General features: G+C 53.6%; 10 protein-coding genes across 10 annotated transcripts; 3 read left to right on the top strand and 7 right to left on the bottom strand.

Annotated features, from left to right (window-relative positions):
* Positions 1-309: 309 nt before the first annotated feature.
* Positions 310-1,308, bottom strand: Z517_03107 (uncharacterized protein; the record flags this gene model as incomplete). The annotated part of the gene is made up of 1 exon (XM_013432215.1): positions 310-1,308. One exon carries the CDS (start codon positions 1,306-1,308, stop codon positions 310-312), a length of 999 nt encoding a protein of 332 aa, XP_013287669.1.
* A 1,254-nt stretch (positions 1,309-2,562) lies between these two features.
* Positions 2,563-2,994, bottom strand: Z517_03106 (uncharacterized protein; the record flags this gene model as incomplete). Its single annotated transcript, XM_013432214.1, has 1 exon — positions 2,563-2,994. The coding sequence occupies one exon, from the start codon at positions 2,992-2,994 to the stop codon at positions 2,563-2,565; it is 432 nt and encodes a 143-aa protein (XP_013287668.1).
* A 1,373-nt stretch (positions 2,995-4,367) lies between these two features.
* Positions 4,368-6,035, top strand: Z517_03105 (uncharacterized protein; the record flags this gene model as incomplete). Its single annotated transcript, XM_013432213.1, has 3 exons — positions 4,368-4,610; positions 4,703-4,912; positions 4,965-6,035. The coding sequence occupies 3 exons, from the start codon at positions 4,368-4,370 to the stop codon at positions 6,033-6,035; spliced, it is 1,524 nt and encodes a 507-aa protein (XP_013287667.1).
* A 378-nt stretch (positions 6,036-6,413) lies between these two features.
* On the bottom strand, positions 6,414-8,300 carry Z517_03104 (uncharacterized protein; the record flags this gene model as incomplete). Its single annotated transcript, XM_013432212.1, has 1 exon — positions 6,414-8,300. One exon carries the CDS (start codon positions 8,298-8,300, stop codon positions 6,414-6,416), a length of 1,887 nt encoding a protein of 628 aa, XP_013287666.1.
* A 1,810-nt stretch (positions 8,301-10,110) lies between these two features.
* Z517_03103 (uncharacterized protein) lies at positions 10,111-15,901 on the top strand (the record flags this gene model as incomplete). Its single annotated transcript, XM_013432211.1, has 5 exons — positions 10,111-10,584; positions 10,635-10,888; positions 10,983-11,065; positions 11,123-11,383; positions 11,430-15,901. The coding sequence occupies 5 exons, from the start codon at positions 10,111-10,113 to the stop codon at positions 15,899-15,901; spliced, it is 5,544 nt and encodes a 1,847-aa protein (XP_013287665.1).
* Positions 15,902-16,325: 424 nt separating this feature from the next.
* On the bottom strand, positions 16,326-18,077 carry Z517_03102 (uncharacterized protein; the record flags this gene model as incomplete). Its single annotated transcript, XM_013432210.1, has 1 exon — positions 16,326-18,077. The coding sequence occupies one exon, from the start codon at positions 18,075-18,077 to the stop codon at positions 16,326-16,328; it is 1,752 nt and encodes a 583-aa protein (XP_013287664.1).
* A 1,067-nt stretch (positions 18,078-19,144) lies between these two features.
* Positions 19,145-19,652, top strand: Z517_03101 (uncharacterized protein; the record flags this gene model as incomplete). The annotated part of the gene is made up of 2 exons (XM_013432209.1): positions 19,145-19,213; positions 19,317-19,652. The coding sequence occupies 2 exons, from the start codon at positions 19,145-19,147 to the stop codon at positions 19,650-19,652; spliced, it is 405 nt and encodes a 134-aa protein (XP_013287663.1).
* A 657-nt stretch (positions 19,653-20,309) lies between these two features.
* Z517_03100 (uncharacterized protein) lies at positions 20,310-22,198 on the bottom strand (the record flags this gene model as incomplete). The annotated part of the gene is made up of 6 exons (XM_013432208.1): positions 20,310-20,498; positions 20,557-20,631; positions 20,685-20,842; positions 20,897-21,244; positions 21,304-22,020; positions 22,087-22,198. 6 exons carry the CDS (start codon positions 22,196-22,198, stop codon positions 20,310-20,312), a joined length of 1,599 nt encoding a protein of 532 aa, XP_013287662.1.
* A 1,294-nt stretch (positions 22,199-23,492) lies between these two features.
* Z517_03099 (uncharacterized protein) lies at positions 23,493-23,858 on the bottom strand (the record flags this gene model as incomplete). Its single annotated transcript, XM_013432207.1, has 1 exon — positions 23,493-23,858. The coding sequence occupies one exon, from the start codon at positions 23,856-23,858 to the stop codon at positions 23,493-23,495; it is 366 nt and encodes a 121-aa protein (XP_013287661.1).
* A 348-nt stretch (positions 23,859-24,206) lies between these two features.
* Positions 24,207-26,358, bottom strand: Z517_03098 (uncharacterized protein; the record flags this gene model as incomplete). Its single annotated transcript, XM_013432206.1, has 4 exons — positions 24,207-24,621; positions 24,682-25,299; positions 25,354-26,041; positions 26,097-26,358. 4 exons carry the CDS (start codon positions 26,356-26,358, stop codon positions 24,207-24,209), a joined length of 1,983 nt encoding a protein of 660 aa, XP_013287660.1.
* Between the last annotated feature and the right edge of the window lie 26 nt (positions 26,359-26,384).

The following is a 26,384-nucleotide window of genomic DNA, read 5'->3' as shown; positions in this document are numbered from 1 at the left end:
ACATTCGCGGTTGCTACATGTTCGGCAGGGATCCTGAACTCTTGCAAAGATAGAATTCGGGACAGGGGTTGGAGGTCTCAGCCTTGCCGGCTCGATTCAGCCTCGTACCAACTAGTAGGCCTTGCGCGACGACAAGCGTCTTCGTCTCTTTCCCTTCGTGTTCTTCGACTTAGTCGTCGCTGTATCGTTCTCTCGATCGAGTCTTTGCGACTGAAAGAATCCCTTTATTTCTATAGCTTTTTGTCCTGCCTGTATGTACCCAGTTTGATGCCCTATTGCCATATCAAGACTGTATGTATGTATGTACGCCTACTCGTCGGTCCCCAGCCACGCCGCCGTTATCGGCACCAACGCATCCTTGAGCCACGGGGTGTCAAGCGTTATCTTCTCATCCGTGTCAAATCCATGCTCGCCGGGCTGGAGCACCAAGGCGACTTTCTCAGATCCAAACCTTTCTCGCGCCCTTGCCACCCACTTCTCGCTCCCTTCCGCGGGGACCCCGGTGTCGTCGCGGCCGTGGATGATTAGGATGGGCGGCACCTTCTCCGGGCTGACGTGCTCGATTCTTTCGAGTGGGAACAAGATCGTGTCCTCGCCCAGCAGTTTCGTAAACAGACCCTGCTGCACGGCCGAGAGAGCCAGGGGTAGTCTATTCGGCGGGGCCGCGGAGCTGATGACTCTTCGTTTCCCGCTCTTTGCGTCCTCTTCGACCGCGCGCAGGTGTTCGCCCATGACCTCCTTGGGGATTGTTGGCGCACCCAGCACGACCTTGGGGTAGTCCTCGGTGTAGAACGCCGACCTCATGTCCAGCATCGGGTACGTGGCAATGGCGGCGGTGGGGACCATCGACCCCTGCTCCTGCTCCTCGCCTCCAAGCGCGCTCTGCACCGAGAGATACCCGCCGGCGCTCTCGCCCGTGGAGAGCACCCTGGCCAGATCGACCTGGACGCCCGGCGCCGCGCCCGCGAGGTACGTCTCGAAGTCGGACCTCAGCCAGGCCCAGAAGTCGTGCAGGTCGGCCATGATCTCGAGGCCCGTCGCCTCGGGCGCGAGCCGGTAGTTGGGCAGCACCAGCACCGCGGCGTGGCGCAGCGCGTACGCCACCAGCCACGCGGGAAACCAGTCCGGGTGCAGCGCCGTGCCGGTGATCAGGAAGCCGCCGTGGAACTTGACCATGACTGGCCGAGGCGAAGACGACGGCGACGGCAGGGCCTTGGGGATCAACGTGTAGACATTGATGGCGTGGTCGTCGACGACTTTGTACGTCGTCTCCAGGACGGTGAATGCGGCGTACTTGGGTGAGTCCATTGTGTTTGGTTCGTTTGACAATCTTTCTCGAAGGCGATATCAAGAATCTCCAAAGGACCTGAATCTATCTTTAACTAAAATGCGCTAATGGGGTCTACAGTGCTGACTTGTAGAGACTGTTGTTCCGTGCTTGTGATATGTTAAAGTCGCACTTCGTCTTGGCAACTTCTGCCCTGTTTATATAGACAGAGAGAGTGGACACGTGGGTATCGAAATCTAGTGGTTTTGCCGTCTATACCTTCTATACGAGGTTTGCAGCCTTGATTCCGGGTCGGAACAAATCCACAAGGGAAACAAGGGGGGGGGGGGTAGTAATTCAGCAGGTAATTACCAATACGGATGTATGTTCCTTTAACCCCGTTTCCGCGCGGATGATGGTATGGTACATAATACAAGTTCCCGAGACTGTGTCGGCATATGGCGTACGGGATACGGCATACCAAGAAGCCGAATCCGAGTTTGTGTTGCCCTTCTACGAAGGCAATTTACATGTATGGAAAAGGGAAAGATAAGACTGGAGGTTATGGGCGTTGTCCTACGCACCCGGACATAAGGGGGAGCGTATACGAGGTACATACTCGGTACTCGTACCAAGGGATATACATATTATGTAAGGTGGTGAAGTGGGTTCAGAAGTTCAAGGGGTTGTTCGGGAACATAGTGAGGACCGATAGTAAGTCAAGTCGGGACAATATCCTCCCATTCCTCGCTCTCCCGCTCCAGTTTGGGATAGTAATAAGGTCACGGAGGGTGGGCGAGACACAATAAAGTCTCCGAGGAACTGAGAACTCGACCTGAGGAATAGGGCTATCTAGGTAGACACCTACACAGGTTCTTGGTAATACGAGGTACTGGACCCGCGTACCTTATTCAGCAGGTGGTCGAGTGCAACGAGTGCCACCAATGCAGCGCGTGTTATTCGCGGACTGGTAGTTGTCGGGGCCTGTTGCAGGTAGCCACAATGCATTGCCCTTCCTTGGGGTCACTGTGATATTACGTGTACTCACACAAGACAAGACAAGATAGAGCAGAGAGATCATGATGGATTCCGCTCAATGAAAAACACATCTTGCAAAAGGTTGATATGAGGCTAAATGCACATGGCACATCGACAATTCCCCTTCCCCTTTAACCACGTAAAGGAGTCAATAACAGAACCCGACTTTTGATACGTAGCAATGCTCGTTGAACCCTTGCAATGATGCACATGCACTGTCGAGGGAGGAATTCCAAACAAGATAACAGCGGTCCTTGTCAAGAAACCGTGTCTCCATCTTTGCTGCTGCCTCGACTGATGACCCTCATCAGCCTCTCGGCGACACTCCCTCTTCTCTCGTGTTCTTTCTCCTTCTCCCTCTCCTTCTCCTCCTTCTTCCTTTGCTTCTCCTGCTCCTTTCGCCTCTTGCGCTCTTCCTTGCTCTCCGGCTCAGGCCACCCAACCTCCCAGTAAGGACCCCGGGACCCCATCGGCCCTCCCCACGCGAGAGACTGTAGTCCTCCCGCTCCCCCACGAAGATCCGGTAACATGCCGTTGGACCCAGCATCGACGTATAGCTTGGACTCGGCGAATTCTTTGAGCGCCGCAAGTTCTTCTCGACTGTTGGCGAACCCGTGCGACGCTTTGTATGGCGGTAGCCTCTCCCGTCCGGGATCGGCTGTGGCGGAGTAGGATGGTGGTGATGCCATTCTTCTTTGGTGTGCTGATTGTGTGTCAAATGTGTACTCGTTGTTTCGCTCTCAGTGCCCTTGAGATGTGACGAAGGGAAGGAGAGAATTGCTTTGCGTGTAAAATGTCTCTTGACAGTCGACTCTCTGTTGATTGCCTATTGACCGCAAGGAGATGTCAATGGTACAGAAAAAGAAGTGCCAGGCGGAATAGAGCCGGTGAAGTGGAGTTCTTTGCAGATTTTGTGTTGCTGCGGGATAAAGATCCTGGGATGCTCAATATGTATCATGGGGGAGTGTTCGGTGGACCGGGTTAGAGTTTCCAGAATGATATGATGTGAGGACTCAGACTTCAGGATTCAGGCACGAAGACGGCGATATGCGAGACGCAGAGTGTAGAGTCTGGGCGCAGTACGAGTAAGAGGGATCTGGTGACTCGATGTTTGGTCTCTTTATCCCCATTGGGGCCAACGTCATGGCTGCGTTACCCGATACGCAGGCACAAACTGCGCCCATATGCGCCCATCTGTTTCAAAACTGGGAGAGTCTCATCCTCGTGGATTCTCACTCCGCGTCACATGCCGCCCGATTCAACACACGCCCAAAGACGCGCAGCATTCATTGGCCGTCCGTCGCCGCGTTCTGGCCCTCCCCCCGCGATGCCATGAATGAACCATTGTCTTGGTATATGCTCTTGGTTGCTTTCAGTTATACACATCACACCATTGCCCGTAATCTTTGGTTCTGTTCACTTCAAGTCTCGTGGTGTGAGAACAGGCAAAGAGAAATGAGAAGACCGCAAAAGAAGCCCGCGCCCAGACTGATCATCGGTGTCGAGACGATCGACCAGCTCTCAGGAGAATTCTTCCGCGAACGAGGTCATCAATGTTTTCCACCCTGCAACCGGGGTAGGTACCGACGTAAGCATCTCGATTTGACCCTGACGCCTGCGGGCTGCTATCTCAAGCTGGGATGCGCGGTCCCACCACCAAACTAGATGGTAAAAAACCACAATCGCCTCGGCAGATCGATTGGCATCGGAGACAAGACAAGCATCTGATCAGGCGGGGCAGTGGAGCGTCCGCTAAGACTTCGCTCGTGCTTGTGTGCATGTCGACCCTGTTTTGCTCCTGCGACACCGCAGAGACATGGCGGTTCCTTATCTAGCAAATCAATTGCACAAGTCAACGTCAATTGGCTCTCACCGTGGATTCTGCATGGATGGGGTGCATGATGGGGCCAAGCCGACATCGAGTCGTTGGCGCCCTCAATTGTAACCTCGAGACTTCAATGCCGAACACCCTGAATCAGAGATTCCCCAGGTTTGACAGCTTACTGCGGAACATCTCCACGCGACTCTTTGTGAGGGTAACACGCTTCAGTACACACGCAACATGTGGACCAGCCCCTACTCAGTGGCCCTACTGGTAATCATCGCTTGGCTGTCCCTTCAGGTAGCCCAGGCTTTGTACAATGTCCTTCTTCATCCCCTCCGAAATTATCCAGGTCCCCTGGCAGCCCAGGCTTCTGGGTGGTACAAGACCTACATTGAACTGTTTCTGCAGAGGAGTTGGACTGACGTCCTGGTCGAGCTGCATCAACGCTATGGCAAGTTAATCACATTGAGGACGTCAATGGTGCTGACCTGGCCCAAGGGGACGTGATCCGTGTGGCTCCAAATGAGGTATTAATAACTTCTTCCCTCCAGGGCTGCACTGATATATGAAAGCTGCATTTCTCGAACCCGCAAGCCTATCACGATATCTACAACAATGTCAACCGTTGGGACAAAAACAGGGAGCTGTATGAATGCTTTGGCGAGGACCACTCTTCGTTTGGCTTCCTCAGATACCACGAAGCCAAGCAGCGCAAGGATGTCTTGCAACCGCTCTTCTCCCGACGAAACATCTTACAAATGCAGACCCTTGTCCGCAAGAATGTAAGTAAAGACAGAACTACCGTGGAAGCTGACTGACTCTCTTGCCATCAAGATGGACCATCTCGCGGACAGGCTTTCAGAGGACTTCGTGGCAGGGAAGTCATCAGACTTGTTCTTCGCCTTCAGATGCTTTACCATGGACACGATAACAGGTTTCTGCTTCGCCAAATCTGTGAACGCCATCGATGTACCTGACTATAACGCCCCCATTATTGAAGCTATGGAGGCATCTGGGCCGGCCTTCATCCAATTTAAGCATTTGCCATTGTTCCGGAAATTCGTCTTCTCGCTTCCTCCGAATATCGCCATGAAAGCTTCGCCCGAGACAGCAGGCTTGACGCGTCTGCAGGTCATCTTACGAGATCAAGTCGACCAAGTAACAGCCAATCCAAGCATACTCAAGGAGGCTCCTCACCCTATCATCTATCATCGACTGCTTGATCCTGAAGTGCACAAAGGCCAGCCTATCCCGAACAAACAATCGCTCTACGAAGAAGCCCAGGCTTTGATGTTTGGAGGCGGCGACACTGTCGGAAATACCTTGATATTCGGCTTCAACCAGATTCTGCAGCCGTCGAACGAGGAGCTCTACCAATCTCTCCGCGAAGAAATCCGGTCTGTCTGGCCAGATCTTGCTGCCCCACCAAGCTCTTTCGAGGTATTTGAGTCTCTTCCACTACTCACCGCGACCATCAAAGAGTCTCTGCGGGTTGCGCCAGGCGTGGTGTCCCCTCTCCTTCGCGTCGTCCCAGCCAAGGGCGCAACAATTGCTTCTCACCGGATCCCTCCTGGCACGGTTGTCGGCATCTCAGGCATCTTTGTCCATTCCTCTGCGACCATATTCGACAGTCCAGAAAAGTTCATGCCCCAAAGGTGGCTGCACTCTGGCACTGACCTCGAATCCAATCTGGTGGCCTTCAGTCGCGGTCCGAGGTCGTGTCTGGGCATCAACCTCGCGTGGTGCGAGTTGTACGTCGCCTTTGCCACCATGTTGCGACGGTTCGAGCTTTTGGAGATTGACCCAGATTCCCCGCCCGCCGACCTGAGGTTTCGCGACTCCTTCCTGCCCAATTTTCACGGAGAAAACCATCTCAGAGTGCGGTGCAAACCGGCCACGGAGTGACAAGGTTGAGAGGCTGTAGCGGTGTGTGGGCAGACAGGTGGCTTTGATCACCCTGCGGCCGGAATGCGGCATGCAGCTATATATAAGGACTGGTAGGGAAACAGAAAAACAGAAAGAGAGAAGAAGAGATTGAAACGAGGAAAGCCCATTTTATTTTCCGTTCCATTAGATAGATCATCCGCGAAAAGTCCGTACCACATAGATAGAAACAACTAGCCCCCCCTACTTGAGCAGACCCGTTTCGTTGTCAATCAAGCATACAACTAGAGTCCATATACCGCATCGTTCTCCCCAGATTACACTGCAATTACAGCCATCCCTCGCGGTGGTATCACCTCACCTCACATTACCTCCTCCCTCCCTACCTCCCTCCCGGCCTCACCGTACATAAGCATTCTGATCAGAGAGGAGCTGCGTGACCCACTCGTCCAACCCCGGCATGTACCCGTCGACGACGTAGAAACCGTGCAGAATGCCCCTGACCTCGTGCCAGCTTTTCAGGCCCATCTGCCGCGCGTGGCGCGTGAGGGTCGTCGCGAACCACCATGTGTCGTTGTCGGCGGCGCCACAGGCGTCAGAGACGGAGGCAGAGGCGGAAGCGGAAGCAGAGGATGAGGTGGATGTGGAGGCGTTGTCGTGGCCGTTGCCAGTTCCGGTTCCGGTTCCGGCTTCATTTTCAGTACTACTGCGAGTTCCGTTATCGAGACCAGTTCCAATCCCACCGCTACCGCCGTCCTTACCATGACGATTTCCGCCGCTGTTCCCTGCAGAATCGCCGTCGGCGCTGTATGGTGAAGCAGCCGGCGGATTGTGCTTCTTCTCCGTCCAGCTGCCAACACAAAGCGCCCAGAGTATGGCGTTGCTGTGATCACCTTGAGGTAGTCCCTCGACGGCGAGATCGCTCTCGTCACCAGACGAGCCAGCACTGGCGGTGGAGTCACGTGTCAGCTTCGCGGCGTGCATGGTCAGCGACAGGGCCGATCGAAGACGGGCGAGGAAATCGCGCGCGTTGACAAAGACGGTCTGCACCGACTCCAGGTTCGTGCGGTTGAACTCGAACATGATGAGAAACGTGAGCGCGAGCACCCGCTGGGTCTGCCAGTAGAGGTTCTCGCGCGCGTCAGGCATCGGCTGTTCCGTGGTCGGGTCGAAATTGAGGTGGTGGGACGCCTCGGTCTTCAAGATAAAGTCGACGAGACGGCTGTGCAGGATGGTGCCCTGGATGTGGATCCAGACTTGAACCATGGAAAACAGCTGCTCCCCCGGGTGCGATTCAGCGGGGAGACTGAACATGTGGTCCCCGAGCAGCATTTCGACGAACAGGGAGCGGAGTGGCTCCGCAGAGATGCTGCGATCGAGTCTGCGGAGCATGACCTGCTGATAGGGTTCCAGGTAGGCCTTGGACGGCTCCAGATAGGCTGCGAGCACTTTAGGGACCCATTCCTCTACGTCAAACACGGACAGCGAAAAGCGGAAAACCGACAGCTGCTTGTTCTGGTAGAGGACCCGCAAGAGAAAGCCGAGATCGACAACGCCGCCCTCGCGATCGTATTTCTGCTCGAGCAGCTTGCGCAGCGTGTTGGCGTGGAGCCCCGCTTCGTCCAGATCTCCGGCAATCAGGGCCCCACGGAACAGCATCGAGACGCTATCCAGTACGAGAGATTGGGCTTGGGCGACGCTGCCTTTAACTAGTTCGCGGCGGAGCGCTTTGATGCTTTGGTGCTTTAGCAGGAGCGCCTCGTCCTCCAACCCCTGGTGAGGGCTGACTTTAATCATAAAGGCCACATTGATAAAGAGAAGAGCTCGGGCGCTACATTCGAGACGGAGAGCTAGTACTCCGTCTCGGTATTCCTGATTTTGCAGTGCCTCAATCCGTCGGATGGCGTCCTCCGACCCCATAAAGGCCGGATAGATCATTGGGAGGTAGCCATGCTTAAAGAAAGTCAAGATCTGGTTGACGCGTGGTGTGACGTGGATCGCGAGACTGTTAAATGGGTCCGAGTTGCCTTTTTGCAGAATCGAAACTAGATTTGGCGACACCAATGCCTGGTTCCATGCAGTCTCGCTCGCACCGGTGGGTTGTGACTCTTCGCCAATATGCTGACGTTGGTGGTTCGCATTGTCTTGGTCGGATAGCTTCAGCTTTCGCCATTTGTGTGATAGTCGCGCCGCGTGAGATCTCGCAGTAGCCTGGTAGAGCTCGCGCTCCCGTTGAGAACTCCCTCGTGCAAGCACAGGCAGGAACGTTATGTCCACCTGGGCCATGTGTTGCGGTGTTGCCGATGGGTAACTTGGTGGACGTCTTCCCAACAAAGCCGACTGCTTCGACCTTCAATTCCTTCGACTCTTCTGGCTGGGATTGAGTCCTTATTACACGCTTTCGGAGCATTCCGCCCCCTTCAATCGGCCTCGTATCCGCCACAGGTTTGCATATGTAATCGTCTGGATTCTGGAGGCGGCGAGCCCACGTGGAAAAGCGATGCATTTCAGCACGCCACTGATTAACTGCTTGAAGTAAAGGCAGGGATACTGTGGATGTTCGAGGTCCCAGCTCAGCAAATTGTTTCGCAGAGATTCAGTGAATCGTGGTTGATGCCAAGGGTTCGAATTGGGAAGCATCCGACGAGGTGCATCCAGCAGCACCAGTGATGGAAGGTGTGCTATTTCTTAGCTCCAACAGGAGGCGAAAATAAACAACCTCTTACCAACGGCGTCCAAGGAGAATAAGGGATGGCCACCCGACGGTTGGCTAGCATATTGGCAAAGCTTACCTAACCGCCTATTTGACAGTCTAGACCAAGGCTTTGAGTGGTGAGGGAATCCAGATCCCAGCACGCGAGAAGCTGTAGATTCCCGATTTCTTACCTAAGGACAGGGTTTTGTTCGACTCTGCATCCAGGACGTTTGTCAGCGCGGCTCAGGAGCGCTGGTTTCTCTATTTCTGGCTCATGGGAGCAGTAGCAGTTGACAGCCTTGTCACATTCACATGCGAGAGCAAGAGAATTCCGACATGAAAATGGGCAACTTGCGAACGAATAGAATCAGTAGGTTAGAATTAGTAGGGCTAAGGTGTCTCTGCGTGTCCAATATAGACTTGCCTGGTGATATAGAAAGGGTTGATACATTGAACTTGAAGACGTACTCGTATTGTGTAGAAATCCGCTAGTCTGACAAAGGGATAGCCTGTGTTAGTGTCTTGGCATATTTAATTTAGGAAGGTATCCCTGACGCGTCTGGTTGGTGGCCCGTGCGTGTCACACACATTTGCACTCACACCCCGTCTCCCCTTCACCCTCTCATATCGTCCATCCTCACAATACATGATGCCCTCCCGGCCTCTGGACTATTTTTAAATATCATTCATGATCTGCCCATAGACCTGTTTGCTATAGCGAAAAGAGCTGTTCCGGCCGTACGCGTGTCTTCCCCCAAAAAAAAAACACACCAATACCCTGACCATGTGGCTTGACCCTCCCACCATCACATGGCAACCCTTGAGCAATGTTCCAGGTCCCCTTTTCAAGAATTGACAGGTCTTACATATCACATCTCCAATGGCATCTTACTTTAGACCGGCTGTCAAACCAACATCTGGCATTGGCCTGCTGTCAATTCCTCCTACAAGACTGGTGACATGATCCCTACAGAGAGACACTCCTTGCTTGCCCAGCGTTTAGGATTTGGCCCGGGATAACTCTACTGGGGCATTTGGGCACTCTGAATTTCCTCTGAGAAAGAGTCCATGGACCTATACCATTCATGCCTCTGTCACAAACTCAGAACCCGACCCCTGATTCAATTTTGTGTCGATGCTTGCCGGATCAAGATTTTGCAGGCCAATTCGCAATGTCCTCCACCATCTGGACTTGGCCTCATGGCCGAGACCGCGATCCAGCTGACGAAGCCCTATTGAAGTCGACCATCGCTGGCGCAAAAGGAAGACTGTTGAAGCCATGATATAGCGCAAGCTTCCCTGTCGTGTCTTTTTGAGATTTGTACCAAGCTCTTTCTACACTCATTTGCTGTCTATGCAGCTTTGGTCACTCGTTCACTCTTCTTACACTCGTTTAGCACCATGCGTTCGTTCATTCCCCTTTCCGCACAGTCACTCATTACCGTGTTTCTTTCCTTGCATGTCTTGTTCGTACAATATGTCGACTCTCTTGCCAGTACAGACACCATTACGTGGGGCGGATCAAACGACAGAACCGGCTACCAGAACAATCACAACATGGATCCCGCAGTGGTTGGAAGCGCTCAATTTGGCCTCCTCTTCAAGACCAAGCTACCGGGAACGTATCCCATCAACGGCCAGAACGTTCCCGAGCAGATATTCTCCCAACCGCTGGTCTATACTGGCTCAGATGGCATCCAATATGTCTATGTTGCTACAACTCAGAACAATGTGTACAAAATAGTTGCAAACACCGGTGTTATTGTCGCATCTCGAAATCTTCATCGCCCATTTTTGGTCAGCGATCTGGACGGGTGTGTCGATATCAACCCGACTGTCGGTGTGACGGCAACAGGTGTCATCGATCCAGATACGGTGTGTCTCTCTTAGCCTCTGCTGATCTCAAATCCTAACCGCAAAACCAGGATACATGGTATATGACGTCCAAGACGTACATTGATCAGAGCCTGACAGGTGCAAACGGTCGCCCAAATGGTCGTTACTACGTTCACGCCATCAGCACTGTTGATCTCTCCGAGAGACCCAATTTCCCGGTCAACCTTGAGGGAATGGTGGCTCGAAACAACCCAGTTCGGTCATTCAATGGTGGCATTCATCATCAACGTCCTGGTCTGCTTCACACCGGTGACTATGTGTATGCCGGCTTTGCTAGCCATTGGTATGTATGATTCCGCTTCGCCCGTTGTCGGGACCAGAAGGAAAAGATCATTTGTCTTGTCGTTTTGCAACTGACATTTTCTGTCTCATTACAGTGTCCAATACAACTTCACCGGGTGGATTGTTGGCTGGCACAAGGGCACGGGACAGCTCGTGGAAAGATTTGCGACTGAAGGTGGTAAGTCATTACGGCGTCTGTATTGGCTCTGAAATTCTTGTATCTGATGATTCGCAGCTGGTGTTGGGCCTGACGTTCCTGGAGCGGGTGTGTGGATGTCCGGTGGCGGTCTTGCAAGCGATGACAAGGGCTCCATGTTCTTCGCTTCTGGCAATGGTTATGCTTCTCAGCTCAATGGAATACCGGTCAATGGGAGGAACCCACCAACATCACTCGAAGAAGCTGCCGTGCACATGGCAATCAATGACGACGGATCTCTGACCGTGGTCGACTTCTTCATGCCCTGGGAGAAAACCCAACTTGACGGTGCCGACAAAGGTAGGAACGGTCTCCTCGACCTGGAAACGAAGCTAACTCGGTGCAGATCTCGGTACTTCACCGTTGGAACTCCTCCCGAGTCAATTTTCCTGCGGCGACGTCAAACGCATTGGGGTGGTCACCGGAAAGAGTGGAAAAACCTATTGGCTCAATCTTGACAACCTCGGAGGCTATCAGAACGGACCGAACAAGCTGGACAACGTGATTCAAGTCTACCAGAACGAGAACTCGGTCTATGCTGGAGCTGGTGTCTACCCACTCGAAGGAGGCTACATCTATATCAACGTCATTCAGTATCAAACACACGTGTTCAAATTCTCCTGCAACGACGGCGTACCATATTTCAACAAAGTGGCCGATTCCCCCGAAAAGAATGCCTACATCCTCGGAGTGGGCCATGGCACTGTCACTTCGCTCAATGATCAGCCCGGGACTGGCTTGGTGTGGACGTCGGATGTCGAAGGATCCAATCTTCGGATCTACAACGCCATCCCGAATGCAAACGGTCTCTTGACGGAAATCAATTCGTTTGTCACACCAGGAACCACCAAGTTCACCAGACCTGTCTTCGGAAATGGTATTGTCTACCAGGGCACTACAGTTGGCTATCTGTATGCTTACGGAGCGCCTGTCAATCTACCTCTAAACTGTACCGCTCTTCAGTTTGGGACGGCAAATCTCAATACATCCACAGCGCCGATGACGGTGCGATGTACCGCCAACACTGCGGTAACAGTGACCGCTGCGAGCCTATTAGGAAATCCAAATTTTGCTACCGGCGGGTTGCCAAATTTCCCTCTCACGGTTGCTCAGGGACAACAGTTTTCGTTTCAGGCAACCTTCACCCCACAAACCGTTGGCCCGCTATCTTCATCGGTGATTCTCAATACAACCCAGCAAGCTGCCGGATTCAGCATCAATACTCCCGTCCAGCTGAAAGGGACTGGCCAGAGTCAGGCTGCTTTGCTGATGGTCACTCCCAACACTGTCAGCTGGAATGGTGTCATTACCGGACAGCAGGCAGGCGGCGTTAACCAGTCTGTGGTGATCACCAACCTTGGAAGTAGCCCTCTTTCCATCAGCAATATTCAGTATTCCATTGTGGGTGAGACTGGCCCCTGGATCTCCCCCAATGGCACTCGAACAGCAACCGTGGTCTCGGCGTTCACCTTCTACAATATGCCATCGTCAGTCCCTCCCAACAGTGCTCTGACTGTCCCGATCAATTTCAACCCTCCACGCTCCGGCAACTACGCCGCATTCGTTCAGATCGTCTCCAACGGTGGCACCAAAGTGCTTGATGTCCTTGCAGCCGGATCGGATCAGCCGCAAGCCGTACTCGAGTTCCAGAGCCTAGATGGAGGATGGATCCCGTTTGACAACACAACCTCCTTCACCTTCGGCAACGTTACGGAGAATACCAGCCGATACCTGAAAATGCGGTTGACCAACAACGGTTCCGCCAATGCAGCGGCCTTGTCAGTGACTGTTAGTAAGCCTCCTTTTGGTGTTGCTGGAAGTATCATTGGCGCCAATAACCAGGTCGATCTCGCCGAGGGCACCCTGGTCTATGCGGGACAAAATCTCACCGCGACGCTCTTCTGCTCGGTCCCAAAGAGTCAACTCAATGTGGACCCCTACAATGGCACTGCGCAATGGACCATGAATCTGAATGATCCGAACTTTGGGAAGCAGCACATCCAATTCTTCTGCAATGCTGTCTCGGAACAGGCACCTCCACTAGACCCAGTCACTCAGCAGGGTATTTACAGATATGGAGGCTGTTTCAAGGAGAACAATCCTGGTCGCCAACTTCAAACGGCCATCTACAGTGGCGCCAACAATACCAATGAACAGTGCATTTCTTTATGCGCAGCAGCAGGGTACATCTTCGCTGGCACACAATATGAGCAGGAGTGTTGGTGTGGCTACAACCGACCAAAGACAGTGGTCGACGATGCCAATTGCAACTTTGGTTGCACCGGCAACGTCAATGAGATCTGTGGCGGCAATGGCATTGATGGTGCTGGCTCATATATTTCCCTCTTTGGCGACATTACGCGTTGGAACGGCAATTCTACAGACGCTCCAGGTCCGTATGTCAACCCGGGCACACTCAATTACACCAGTTTGGGCTGCTACACCGAAGGTACCAACTCTCGAGCACTGAATGTGCAGCGCAATGCCAACAACACTGTGGCTTCTTGTCTCCAGGCGTGTCAAGGCTATTTGTACTCTGGAGTCGAATATGGCGGCCAGTGCTTCTGTGGGAATACATTGGCGGCAGGTTCTGTAAACGCAAGTGCAACAGACTGCGGCATGACCTGCAACAACAATCAGACAGAATACTGTGGAGGCCCGAGCCGTCTCAACATTTATATCTACGGCAATGGTACCCTTCCGAGCACGCCACCTTCAAATGGTGGTGGAAACAACAATCCTTCCACACCATCAGGTCCAACCATTCCGTCCACGATCGGCAATTTCACCTACCAGTCTTGCTACTCTGAGATCCCCGGCCGCGCGCTCAGTGCTTTTGCTCTTGCAGACAACAGCATTACCTTGCAAACATGTGCCAGCAACTGCACACAGTATCAGTATTTCGGTGTCGAATATGGCCGCGAATGCTACTGCGGGAACACCTTGGGCTCAGGTAGCGCTCCGGCAACCGACGGACGTTGCAACATGGCATGTTCAGGGAACTCTAGCTTCATTTGTGGAGGACCAAATGGGTTGACTCTGTACCGAAATCTGAACTGGACGACTTCTACTCCTCCACCGCCATCGAATCCGACAGGCCCAGTCATTGTCCCCAGTGTTGGTTCCTTCCAATACGTCGATTGCCACACCGAAGTAGCTGGTCGTGCTTTGACGGGCAAGGCTGTCGCCTCAAACGGCATGACGGTGCAATATTGTGCCGGAAACTGTACCGGCTTTACCTTTTTCGCCGTGGAGTATGGCCAGGAATGCTACTGTGGGAATAGCTTGAGTGCTGGCTCCGTTACAGCTACAGATGGACGATGTTCTATGACTTGTGCTGGCAATTCGTCAACCATTTGTGGTGGACCAAATGGACTAAGCCTCTACCAGTTCGTTGTGCCCTCAAGTTCTAGTTCGACATCAAGTGCAGCAAGGACTACCACACCAGGCACATCAACCCGAGCAACATCAACTCTGGTGACACCGCCAACGTCGTCCACCTCTGCGGTCATGTCTGTAACGTCGGCGTCGGGCGGAACGTCGGTCTCGAGTGTTATTCAATCCTCCACGACTAGTATTTTCAGCGTGACCGTCTCCACACCACCGGTGACCTCCTCTGTCACTTCAGTGCCTTCGACGACCACGTCAGCAACGCCGAGCTCAGCCTCATCGCTGACCACTGTTGGCTCTACGAGTTCTACAGCTTCCACATCGAGTGTGCCAAGTTCGAGCTCGATTACTTCTTCCACCACGATCCGAAGTAGCACTAGCTCTGTATCAGGAGTAACCTCGTCAGCAAGCACGAGTACAACGACTATTCTCTCTGGCACAACAACCACGTCCCAAACTGCTTCTAATACATCGCCGTTGACCACTTCTACAGGATTACCAACTTCATCATCAGGAACCAGCTCGGGGACTTTGATCTCGACAGGAGCGAGCACGAGCACATCCAGGTCCGTGCTGTCTTCGAGTGGTTCCGGCTTTACTACTAGCTTTCTGCCTGGATCTTCGGCGACGAGCAGTACTTCGGTCTTCTCGAGCTCAACTCCTACATCCACGAGTCAACCGGGGTCTTCCACTCTGACGACTGTCTCAACTCGCCTGACCACTTCCTCCACTTCATCTAGCACCAGCACACGCACATCTAGTGTGACCAGCTCGTCGTCTTCCGTGCCGTCGAATGCCTTCTTCCCTGCCATCTATCTTGGCTGTGCGCCCGAGCTCCCAAATGGACGACTCCTCTCAGTCGCCTCCACGTCAAACTCCGCAATGACAATACCCTCCTGCATTTCGTTCTGCACGGCGCAAAACTTGCCCCTTGCCGGCTTGGAATATTCGAGGGAATGCTACTGCGGGTACGGTCTGTCACCCTCCACAGTCGTCAATGCCACGGGATGTACCATGCCGTGCGCCGGCAATGCGCAGCAGATGTGTGGTGGACCCAGTCGCTTGAGTGTCTACAACAATACCTCGCTGTCCCCTCCCAGCGCTAAGGCGATCATTGCGGGCTACAGTTACCAGGGATGTTTTACAGATCCTTCCGCCGCCCAGCGCACTCTGCAAGGATACAGCACCTCCAATTCCACGTCCATGACGCAGGAGTTCTGTGTCTCGGCCTGCCAGACCAGAGGCTATAAATACGCTGGTGTCGAGTTTGGCAGGGAATGCTATTGCTCGAACCAACTTGGCACCGTGAGCAATGGGGGTAAAGGGGCGTCGGCACCAGAGGGTGATTGCTCCATGTTGTGCACGGGCGATGGTAACGAGTTTTGTGGCGGGAGTGCGAGAATTGGCGTTTGGTTGAGCGGTGTGTGACATGGCTTTTTTTTCTTTCTCTCTTTTACAAATCGACTTGGTTCTTCTCTTGTTTTGGAGCAGACACTTTCTGTGTGTTGTTCCCTCTTGTGTGTGTGTGAGTGTGTGAGTATGGATAAAGAAAATATAGCATTGTCGTTCTTGCCATTTGGAGTGTTCTGAATACATTATTACTGTCACTTATGAAACAGGTCTTTCATCATCTCTACTTTTGTTGGTGTCATGTGTCATGGGCAGAGGTTTCTGTGGTAGGAGAAGAGAGCAGCGACGTTACGCACACAAAGTTTGGGGGGTGAGGTGTGAACACGTCGGCGAACGAGCCATCTTGTTGAGACAAGACTCAAGAAGAAGAAACACGACAAGATCAGAGAAGGCGAAGAGAAGAAGAATGCGGAGGGGAAAAAGGTAAGAAAAGACGAAGAGTTCAGGGAGGAAAGCCCACTGGCCTTGACGTTTCATTCGCATACCATTTCTTCGTCTTGTGGCTGATCATGTCGACGTACAGGTACCGCTGCGCGACGGCCTCGATCTCAGACCACGTCGACAGGTGCATCTCGTTAGTGGCGAGCTGTGTGAACCGCGGGCCGTGGTAATTGCATTCGCTCTCGCACCCGCACTCGCACCCGAGATTCCCGTCGCGTTCGGCGGTGGCGGTGGTGGTGGTGACAGCTGGACGGCGGTCCTGTTTCTGGCTCTTGCCCTGCTTCTGTCTCCACCTCTGACTCTGCGAGCGGACGTTACACTCGGCGACAGTCCCCACGTACAGACACCACAGCCTATCCTCGGCGGTCCGCACCTGCGTTTCGGCCGGAGACAGGGCAGAGGATGCTTCCATCCGGAGGATCCTGGCGTCGAGGTCGCGCAGGGTGGTCGAGACGATGCGGCTCATGTCAAAAGCCCACGACCCGGCCTCCTCGAGCTTGGAGCCCGCGTCCATGCGCTCGTGCGCGGCCCGACGCACCCAGTACAACGCGGCGAGGCTGAGGCAGGCCTCGGCCAGTGCGGCGGGCGAGTGGCCGAGTTCCCAGTCTTGCATGCAGTCGAGGTAGTTGTTGAGCAGGCAGCCCTCGAGGACCATGATCCTCATGGCGCCATTGATCAGGATCGCCAGGTTGAACAGGTCGCGGTTGAGCATGATCATGCCCAGGGCGTCGAGCCACTCACGAACACCCACGAAGACGGCGCGCAGGGTCGGGGATAACGAAGGGGACAGGTTCGCGGTAGAGAAGGGGAATGCCGATGGGTGACAGACACCATCCCCCCCTTCTCTGTTCAGGTCGTCGGTGATCCTGGCCGGGAGGTTTTCTTCGGCCCAGCGGAGCAGGTCGAACGACGGCCTCGTCAGGGAAAGGCACGCCCGCGTAATGTCCTGCTGCAAGACGACCATCAAGAGCCGTCGCTCGCCGTCAAAGGTCCGTCCGCCGTCGGGCTGGAGAAGGCGCCGCAGCATCAGCCCATGGACCCCGGCGCCCTGGAGGTTCCCGGCGGCGATCTCGGCACAAAACAGCGCATAAACGCTCCACACGTCGGGCTGCGCGTCTGGCCGGCTCCTCTTCGCCATGGATTTTCTCAGATTGTTCGTCGCTTTGCCGAGGTACTGCAACGCCATGACGACGCTCGAGCGACTGTGGGCCGTGAGGGTCGACAGGATCGCCGCGGACCGCGCGAGGTACGCGTAGCCGGCCACGCCGCCGTCGTCGAGTGCGCGCACGCTGTCCATCCAGAACCGATCGATGTGGTGTCGCCCGCCCACGACGGACGCCTCGTTGGCGTGGATGGCAGGCAGGATAAAGTCCCGCGTGAAGACCAGGAGACGGTGGACTTCGGGCGTGACGGCGATAGTTTGGGACGCGAAGGGATCAGAGTTTCCCGCCAGGATCACGGGAGTGAGGAGGCCGCTCTCATATCCACTGTCGTAGTCCTCGGTCCGCGGGGCTGTTCCCGTCGAAGACGGTTGTTGCTGGTGCTGTTGTTTCTGTACCTGTCTTTTCTCGTTCTCGACACGACCGCCAGCGCCACCGCTTCGTCCTTTGTTCTTCAGTGCCTCGTCCTTCTCCCGCCGCCGTTGATGTGCCTGTCGCGCAACGTGTGCGTTGATGGTCGATCTGTTGAGAACGTTCGACCCCTGATATCCATCGAAGACGAAGGTCACCGGCCTGTCGGAACCTCTACCCATGACGGCACGTTTTCCTTTGCCAGTCCCAGTCCCAGTCCGTATCTTACCCCCAGTCTTGCTAATAGGTAAGCCTCAATCAACGTCTCCACCGCCCATGGTACCCAGCAGGAGGAAAAGAGAAAAAGTAATCACTAAGTGAAACCCTCCGTATTCGTTGCCTTCCCTTTTGTCCGATCGAGCAGGAGATACAAGTTACATTAATAATGCACCTCGGGATCAGAGATCTATCTTACCGAGTTACACCGTGTGTGACCGGACTAGCACACCACGGGGTAGGTACATACCATCTCGATCGTCCTCGTCTGGGGATGTCTTCTTGGACGCGAGTTGGCTCGATGAGGCCTAAGCCGGGTGGAGAATTCCAGGCACCCACGGACGTGGGGGGTGATTGGCTTATGTAAAGGTTACCCAGACACCCAGATTCATGCAAACCCAGCATGCTTAGTCATTTTAGTCAATGTCAATGAATAGGAAGGTGGTTCCACCTTTTTCTATCGCCAGCCATTACCGGATTAGGACGAAAGGGGAGTAATAATAATAATATTAATACTCACCACCAGGAAGGGGGTTTGCTTTCCCCCCACCCTCCCAGACGACGAAGACGCACTTTTCTTGAGATCAAGTTCTCGTACGAGTACGAGTTTGCGAGGTGCAAGTAAGCTGCAAGGCACGCACGAAATAAGTACGCAGGCAGGCAGGCAGGCAGGCAGGGCATGCAGCTGGGGGAATCCCGCTCCTGTGTATGTGTCATACGTAGGGAGCACCGAGGACAAACAAGTAATTTTCATCGGAGCCGAGACGTAGTCGCGTTCAGGTCCAGGTACCTCGTACATAGATCCAGGCGCGCGCGCGCGCTGACATTCCGGGATTTCCTTACGGGCCAAGTATAATAAATATATCAGAGTGCATACCCGCCCACGCCCTATATTGAAGAGCTTACTCGATCGACCGATTTGGCACATCTCTCCTTGACGAGACTTGACGAGAGTGAAATCCCATTCGAAACAGCTCTTGTTCGACGTATACACACAGACACACGACAGGAACCCCCCCCCCCCCCCCAAAAAATGCCTTCTTCTGGCGGCTGCCTCTACGGCAAGATCAGGTACTCGTACGAAGGGGAGCCATTGAAGATTGTGAGACCCTCCCGTCCACCAGTCCCATGGGTTTTTTAGACAAATGAGATCAACATGATGACTTAGCGCCACCACGCAAAAGATCACCTGCCACTGCGGGCAGTGCCACAAGGCGACGTCGAGCGCGTTCAGCACGGGCGTCTTCCTCCTCGACGCGCAGTTCACGCTCCTCTCAGACCCGACGGTGGTCCAGACGTACCCGTACCCGCAGACGTCGGACGCGTCGATCCAGACGCTGCACTTCTGCCCCGTCTGCAGCACCGTCGTGTGGAGGACCGGAGCCGCAGACAAGTACGCCGGCGTGTTGAGCGTGCAGTTCGGCACGCTCGACGACCCGGGCGTGAGGGACCGGCTGAGGCCGAGCGTCGAGCACTACGTGAGTATGCGGACGGAGTGGGTTTCAAAAATCCAGAGCGCGGAGCAGGAGGAAGGGGCCTGAAAATGGAATGGGATTGGATTGGATTGGGGATGGAGAGGAGTAGGAGGAAGAAGAGAGGGGTGTAAAGGCGTGGTCCAGGATAGATAGCACCGAGCGAGGACTCTTGTCTCCTCGGTACTTTGTGTGTACGAGTACCTCGTACACTTTGACGAATGAGACGTTGGGTCGAGATTTGAGATTGACGCCTCGAGGGAGATTGAGAACCGAGCATCTAGATCGACAACAGCAGCGCCTTGGATTCGACCAGCGGCCGGCGTGTTGCCCCGAAGGACACAACGTGATATGTATCTGCTGACTGCTGCGGCCAACCGCCGCTACTTCTGACAAGTATGTACAGCTTCTCGATCGCTGACCGCCTTTGAAACTCGGGGCAAGATGCGCGCGATGAATCATCAAGGCACAAAAGCTAGCTACGACAAGATTGGACAGATTAGCGTGGTGGTTGAACCGAGATTAAGGCCGCGATACAAGTAACTGGCTGGCCGTCCCGTGGGCAAGCAACATCAAGGCTCGAGGAATATTCTTCTGGAACCCGGGCTGACAAACTCTCCAACTGGGTGACAACCAGTCCACTATCCCACCGAATTATCCACCTCACTGGATTTGTCCTCTTGTGGTCCGAGTGTTGAAAAAGGGCCCCTTTTCCGTGCTTACAACTCATTCCATCTTTTCCACAGATTCTTCGACATGGGTCACTGCGGGCTTCTTGTCCAAGAAAGCCCCGGTGTTGACTTGAACGTCGTGCAAGGCCTTCTCTTGAATCTCGGTCTGATAGCTCTTGAACTTGAAGACACCGACCCGCTTCTCGAAAAGCTCGTCAATCTCCTCCAATGTTCTCCCTTTCAACTGTTCTCGGTCAGCCGAAGCCGTCTTCTCGCCGCGGCGGTGCGTGTGTGTCTCTTACCTCTGGGATGCAAAAGAAGTAGAACAATGCACACACAATGTTGCTGCCGAACCAGATGTAGCCGTAGCGAGGGCCCTTGACATGATCAGTGAACGAGATCGAGGATTGAAGATTCGACAGTGCCTCACCCAGTTCAGATCGGTCGGGTTGATGAAATATGGCGTGCAGAAACTGGTGAGCCACGCAAAAACGTATTGAATCGAGGTTGCCGACCCCACGGTCCAAGCACGGAGTCGGGAGCTCACCAACTCTGTGGCCACGGGATACGTCGCGGCGCCGACACATCCTGAAAGAGTCAGTAACAGCAGCAGTCCACGCGGCGGATGCGGGCGCCCCAAACCATTATAGAAGAACCCCCAAATGGCGACCATCGCCACCGTGACTTTGCCAGTCTCAATGGTAAAAGGTGAGACGCTCTGCGCGATCGCCATTCCCAGGAAGCAGAGACTTGTCACGACCGACCCGAAGATGCAAATGAATCTTCTCCCAACCAGGTGGCGCATGGCGTACATACCGCAGTTGACGCCGACAAACCCAATGCAGGTGATCATGATGGAATACTGGAAAGCTTGCTTGATGCCGGCAATTTGGAAGAAATATGTTTGATAGGCAATGGGGAACCAAGAGCCGCTCCCTGCTTGAGTCAGAATGGTACCCCAGCACAATAGTGTCCGTCGCAAATCGGCACCTGAGAGTCTCAGAAGTCAGCTACACAAGCCATACGCGAGACATGCCCGAGGCACTCACCGCGGAACATATCCAACAGTCCAACAGACTTTGCGATCCGTCTCTCTTCCTCGACGCCGCGAATGATTTCCGCCCATTCGAGTTCGAAATACTCGGGAGCCAGCGAGTCTGCTCGCAGCTTCTCCAAGGCCTTTCGAGCCTGGCTTTCCTTGTTATGGTGCAACAACCATCGAGGGGTTTCCGGGACGAAGAACAGTCCAATGCCCAGAAGGACAGGCACAATATAAAGGCTGCCGATCGGAATCTGATACGAGCCCTTGTCCAGACGGTCCTTGGTATAGTTATCCACAATGGTCCCCAGGATCGCACCGATATTGACCCAATACGCAAAGAGCGCCACCATCACTCCTCTGAGATGAGCCGGGGCAATTTCCGCCGTGTAGATGTTCGAGAACGTGACCAGAAAGCCATTTGAGAATCCGAGGACGATTCGACCAAGATATATCACTCCCTTGTTTGTGGTGCCAATTTGAATGGCTAATCCAATGCAGTTCAGAATACAGGCCAACCAAAGCGCTGTTTTGCGGCCGTAGAAGGCCCCGAAGGCCCCCGCGAGGATCGACGAGAGAAAGGCACCGAGCGTCAAGAGGGAGCCGATCAGTTGTTGAAAGGTACTGTCAATCCCATAGCCACCCGGGCTGTTAGGGTCGGGAAAGCCAAATACTTTCAGAAAGCCAGGCATGGCCTGAAGGGCACCGATTGCAGCACTGTCGAAACCTTGACATTTCCACGTCAGTCACCCGTCGCTCCCTGGAGTCAGCGTCTGATCTGGTGACAACTAACCATACTGGGTGTTGGCAGTCGCGACAATGCACGCAATCATCAAGCATTTGCGGTTGGCCCAAAGGGACGTCACCGGCACGGTGATTTGACTGGTATGTGGAACTTCCGACATCGCGGTACTGTTTGATGACCGCCGAAAGATGCACTCTCTCCTGTTGTCAGCAATTGTTCATGTGGAGGTTTGCCCAGGCTCATATATCCTGTTGTTCACTCCACAGATTCCAACTAACCTGGGGTACCCTCCACAAAGCCAGCAGGGCAAATACGACGTCAGATCAAAAAGTGCAACAGGGATGGTTTCGTGCCCTTCCGGGGTTCAACGTCCACATGTGGAGCATATCGAGCTTCCTTTGATCAACCCCTCAGTTATCTCAGCCAGGGTCGAGCTCGACATCCGGATGAAAAGGGTAATTGGACTGGTCGGTGGCCGTATGCAGTATTGTTCCTTCGTCGACACAAGTCAACTCCGCATGGTGGGGAGGATAGACATCCAACCTCGTTCTTGAGCCGAAAGGGTCAGTTGTGAGTATGTGTGCTAGTCCCGAAATGCCTCAGAATGTGGGATTTCGTCCTCATCGATACGTTCGGAAGTTAGTGCCATACAGAAAATGTGACGAGGGAGTGGGAGTAGCGATAACCACCCAGTCTTCCAAGCCATTGAAGACAGACTCTTGCGTATGGTATAGAGGTCATGGCTTGGCTTCTGTCGTCGGCCCCGATCTCACAATTCTTGACATTCCCGTTGTTGACCAAAGGAGCGTTTCACCTTTCTGACCTTCCACACGACTACTTCATCCTGGTCTCGACAACGATGAGTCTGCCCCACATGCGGAACCACAACAAGGACAACAGGATAACTGCCGCCTTGGTTGTTTCGCGCTGGAGTCATCTGGCCCGGGGATTCGCCGCTGCAAGAGGGACTGTGGCAGGATTGATGGTCGTTGGTGAAAGCTGCACTGGCGTTGATGACCATGCCAAAATCAGACAAGCCTCCTGTCCGTTGACGAACCAGAGAGAAGGATACTTCCCGAGATCCTCAGTGTAGGTCAGTTGAGCGATGTTCTGACCGACTCTGTGATAAGTCGACGAGGGCCACACCTCCACAATCCCACCTGTCCACCAGTTGAGCACATAGAAATACAATGAGACCAGTGCAGAACTTGAATCAAATTCGCGGTCGCTTATCCTAGGGACCACATGGCAAGATGTCGCCGATACGGATATCTAGATCGAGAGTGGGCGATTGGATCCCAAAGACTTTTTCAATTCTCGCAGCATCCAAAAAAACATGCACAGGAGTGACGGGACTGGAGTGCAAAAGCAGTCCTTAGCACTCTGCTATCAGTCTGAGAAATGCCGCGCAATATCTTGGTCAGGTTCCAGGAGGCTTCAAATCACTTCAATCGTCAAGGTAGATAGTCGAGGTTGAACAAACCTCCACCCTGTTGAAACCCCAAGAAGCTGGGCATATCCATCATCTGGAATCCATTGACATCCTGATCTGAAACGTTCAGTTCCGAAAACTGATTCACGTTACTCCACGTGTCTCCGAAATAGTTGGCAGAGAAGTTGAAATGCTGTGCCTCAAGGAATTCAGCGGTGGTGGCATTTCCAAAGGGCGAGGGAATAGTCCTCTCGTCGCCCCCGCTGCCACCCTGCAAAGCATACTGCACGACAGGTGGAGGAGGCAAGTGATCCTGCAGGCCTTCCCGCATCGCACCTTGATGGAGAGAGGTCGGGAGCGGCCCACCCTCGACATCTCCGCTCGACATCGTGGTGTATGGGGTGTCTGGAGGTGCTCTCGTAGATAGTTGACATATTGACGCATGATTTTTGATTTGTTGGCTGGACACGAAAGAATGCCCCCCTGTCGACATTAACCGACCAAAATGTGTTTGGACGGGTAATCCGGTACTCATTTGATCGATGGCCACCTCCGTCAAGCCTGGACGATTCATACCGAAGTTCACAGAAGAAGAGTTGACATCAGCCGAACTCTCTGTAGTCATCAGTCCACTGTCCCGTGGCCCTTGGCACTTTAGACGTTCTCGAGTCTCTGCAAATTCTACAGGGAGTAGCGAAATCATAGTCTTCCGAGATGTTAGCCCCCGAATTGTGACCTAGAGACGGAAAGCCATCCCACTCACCTCCAGAATGATTTGCGCTCGTTCAGCAGTGTTGTTGCACTTTGCGAGAAGAGCAATAGCTTTTCGGCCGATCGATATATCCTTGAAAGACTGTTCTCTCCCTTCCCAGTCGTGGGAATCGAGAATGATGAACATGAGTGTCACGACAGATCCGAAGATCATGTGCAAGACCGTAAAACATCCACCCCGGAGGAGATCTTGATTGTACATTTCGTCGCTGAGGCTCAGAATAGTGTGACACGCTTGCACACAGGCGGCTGCGTACGGAGGAAAAGTAAGATCGGGCGATGATGCATTTTGAGTAGTGGCTTTGGAGAGATAATGGAGGAAAGGCCTGTAGAGGTAGAGTTGAACGTGGGCATGCGACATACGGAGTAGATATTGCGTCCTAGAGTAAGCCAAGTTAGCCAATCCTGGGCTTCGTCGCGTGCAGAGAGGGGATGTTTACCGGAGCAAAGGTCTGGAAACCACATGGGCCTTCAGACGGAATCCGAACGGCAGATTCTCTATCCATCTTTTCAGAGCCCTCTCGATATCTTTGACCTTCTCAACGCGGACCAGATATGTTGCAGCCTGTGTTCCGTGCGTCCTGACGACTCCTCGAGGCGGATATATATCCCTGACAACCTGCTCCAAGATCTTGTAAAGGGCGATGATTGCATTCAAGCCCGCTATCGAACACACTTCCCCCGGAGGCTGGGGCGAAATACATGTTTTGGTGATGTATTCATCGTTAACTTCCATCGGCAAATCTTGGTCGACATTCTCGTCGCTTAAGAGCTTGGGCATGCCACATGCCGTTGCAAAGTAGCTTCCGAGGAGTCTCAGGACCCAGAATATTCTCTTGCCTACTTCTCGTTCGATTAGATCGTCGTGTTTAGACTTTGAACGATGGAGACCCATGCGGAGGGCAAGTGTCAGTGCATGGGTCACGTATGAGTAACAGGTACCAACACGAGCGTTGCAGACAGTGAAAAGGATGAGGAATATCATTGTTTGGAGTGATTGTTCATCCGTACCGTCGCCAACATCAACAAAGGCACGGCTGGCCGCGAAGTACTGTAGTCTGCCTGAAAATTAGCTTCACAAGAAGTTGTACTTGACGATGTGGCGAACTTACCCCTCGGCGATCTCGTGCTCGCGAGAGGCATGCGCAGAGTCAACCTGAATGAACATACACCCTAGGGCAAGGGCTGCATAGAGAAGAGAGAGGAATCGTAGCTGCTCGATCGTGAAATCATTGGGTGTCGTCGCGTAAATGGATTCAAGGGAACGATCGAAGCTCGGCCGGTGTAGGATGGGAAAAAGAGAATATGACTCCACCGCGGCATCTACCAAGGCACGAGCCCTCTCTCTGGGAGGAAGGCAGGCGGTTGCGGCAAGAGGGTAATCACACTCAAATAGTTTTGCACATGGCCTCCTTGGAGGACGAATTCGTGAACGAACATTGTCGCCTGGCCAATCTTTGATCCTTTCTCTCATCCGTTGGATGAACGCTCGGTCTCCCGAGTATCCCTGAAATCCGTCCTCGGCTTCCTCGGTTGCGTGTCGCGTGAGAATGAATCTTGGAGCAGTCCAGGAGATGTCTTCGTCATGGTCCTCTGGAGAGTGCTCAGAAGAATAGGACAAGCTCGACTGACCGGCCAATTGGCGCTCTGGAGAGGGTGGCATGCGCATCGGATCTGCAGGTTGTGTGAGGTTCTTGATACATGATTCTAGAACCTCGATCCTAGTCTTGAGAGACTCGACCTGCTCAGTGGTACGAAGGTATCTTCTCTTCCTCCGACGCGGTTCTGGGTAGATACAGTCTAGAGCAGTCAGTGATCGTCGCGGGCCAACAATACTGTGTCGTCTCTGGCTGACCTTGAAAGGAGATTGCACAGTGTCTGCAGGGATGCTTTCTGTCACATCTAACCTTCCGTTCTCGACAGGAACTGCAGGCCCTTGAGATAGGTTGAAGGTTTTGTACCTCGCGCTTCTTCGTGTTCAGCTCGAGAGCCACGTCGTGCGACTGTTCCGAATCGCCGTCGGTGAGGTTATTGCGACCAACATCTATGTCATCCCGAGAGACGTTTCCAGTCCCATTATTCGAGGGTCCAGGATCCTGGTATGAGGAGGACTGCATAACGCGTCGAATGATTGTTCATTGAT

Source organism: Fonsecaea pedrosoi, assembly GCF_000835455.1.
Source record: "Fonsecaea pedrosoi CBS 271.37 unplaced genomic scaffold supercont1.2, whole genome shotgun sequence".
In the NCBI taxonomy this organism is placed as follows: Eukaryota; Fungi; Ascomycota; class Eurotiomycetes; order Chaetothyriales; family Herpotrichiellaceae; genus Fonsecaea; species Fonsecaea pedrosoi.
This window is presented reverse-complemented; position numbering and strand designations above follow the sequence as displayed.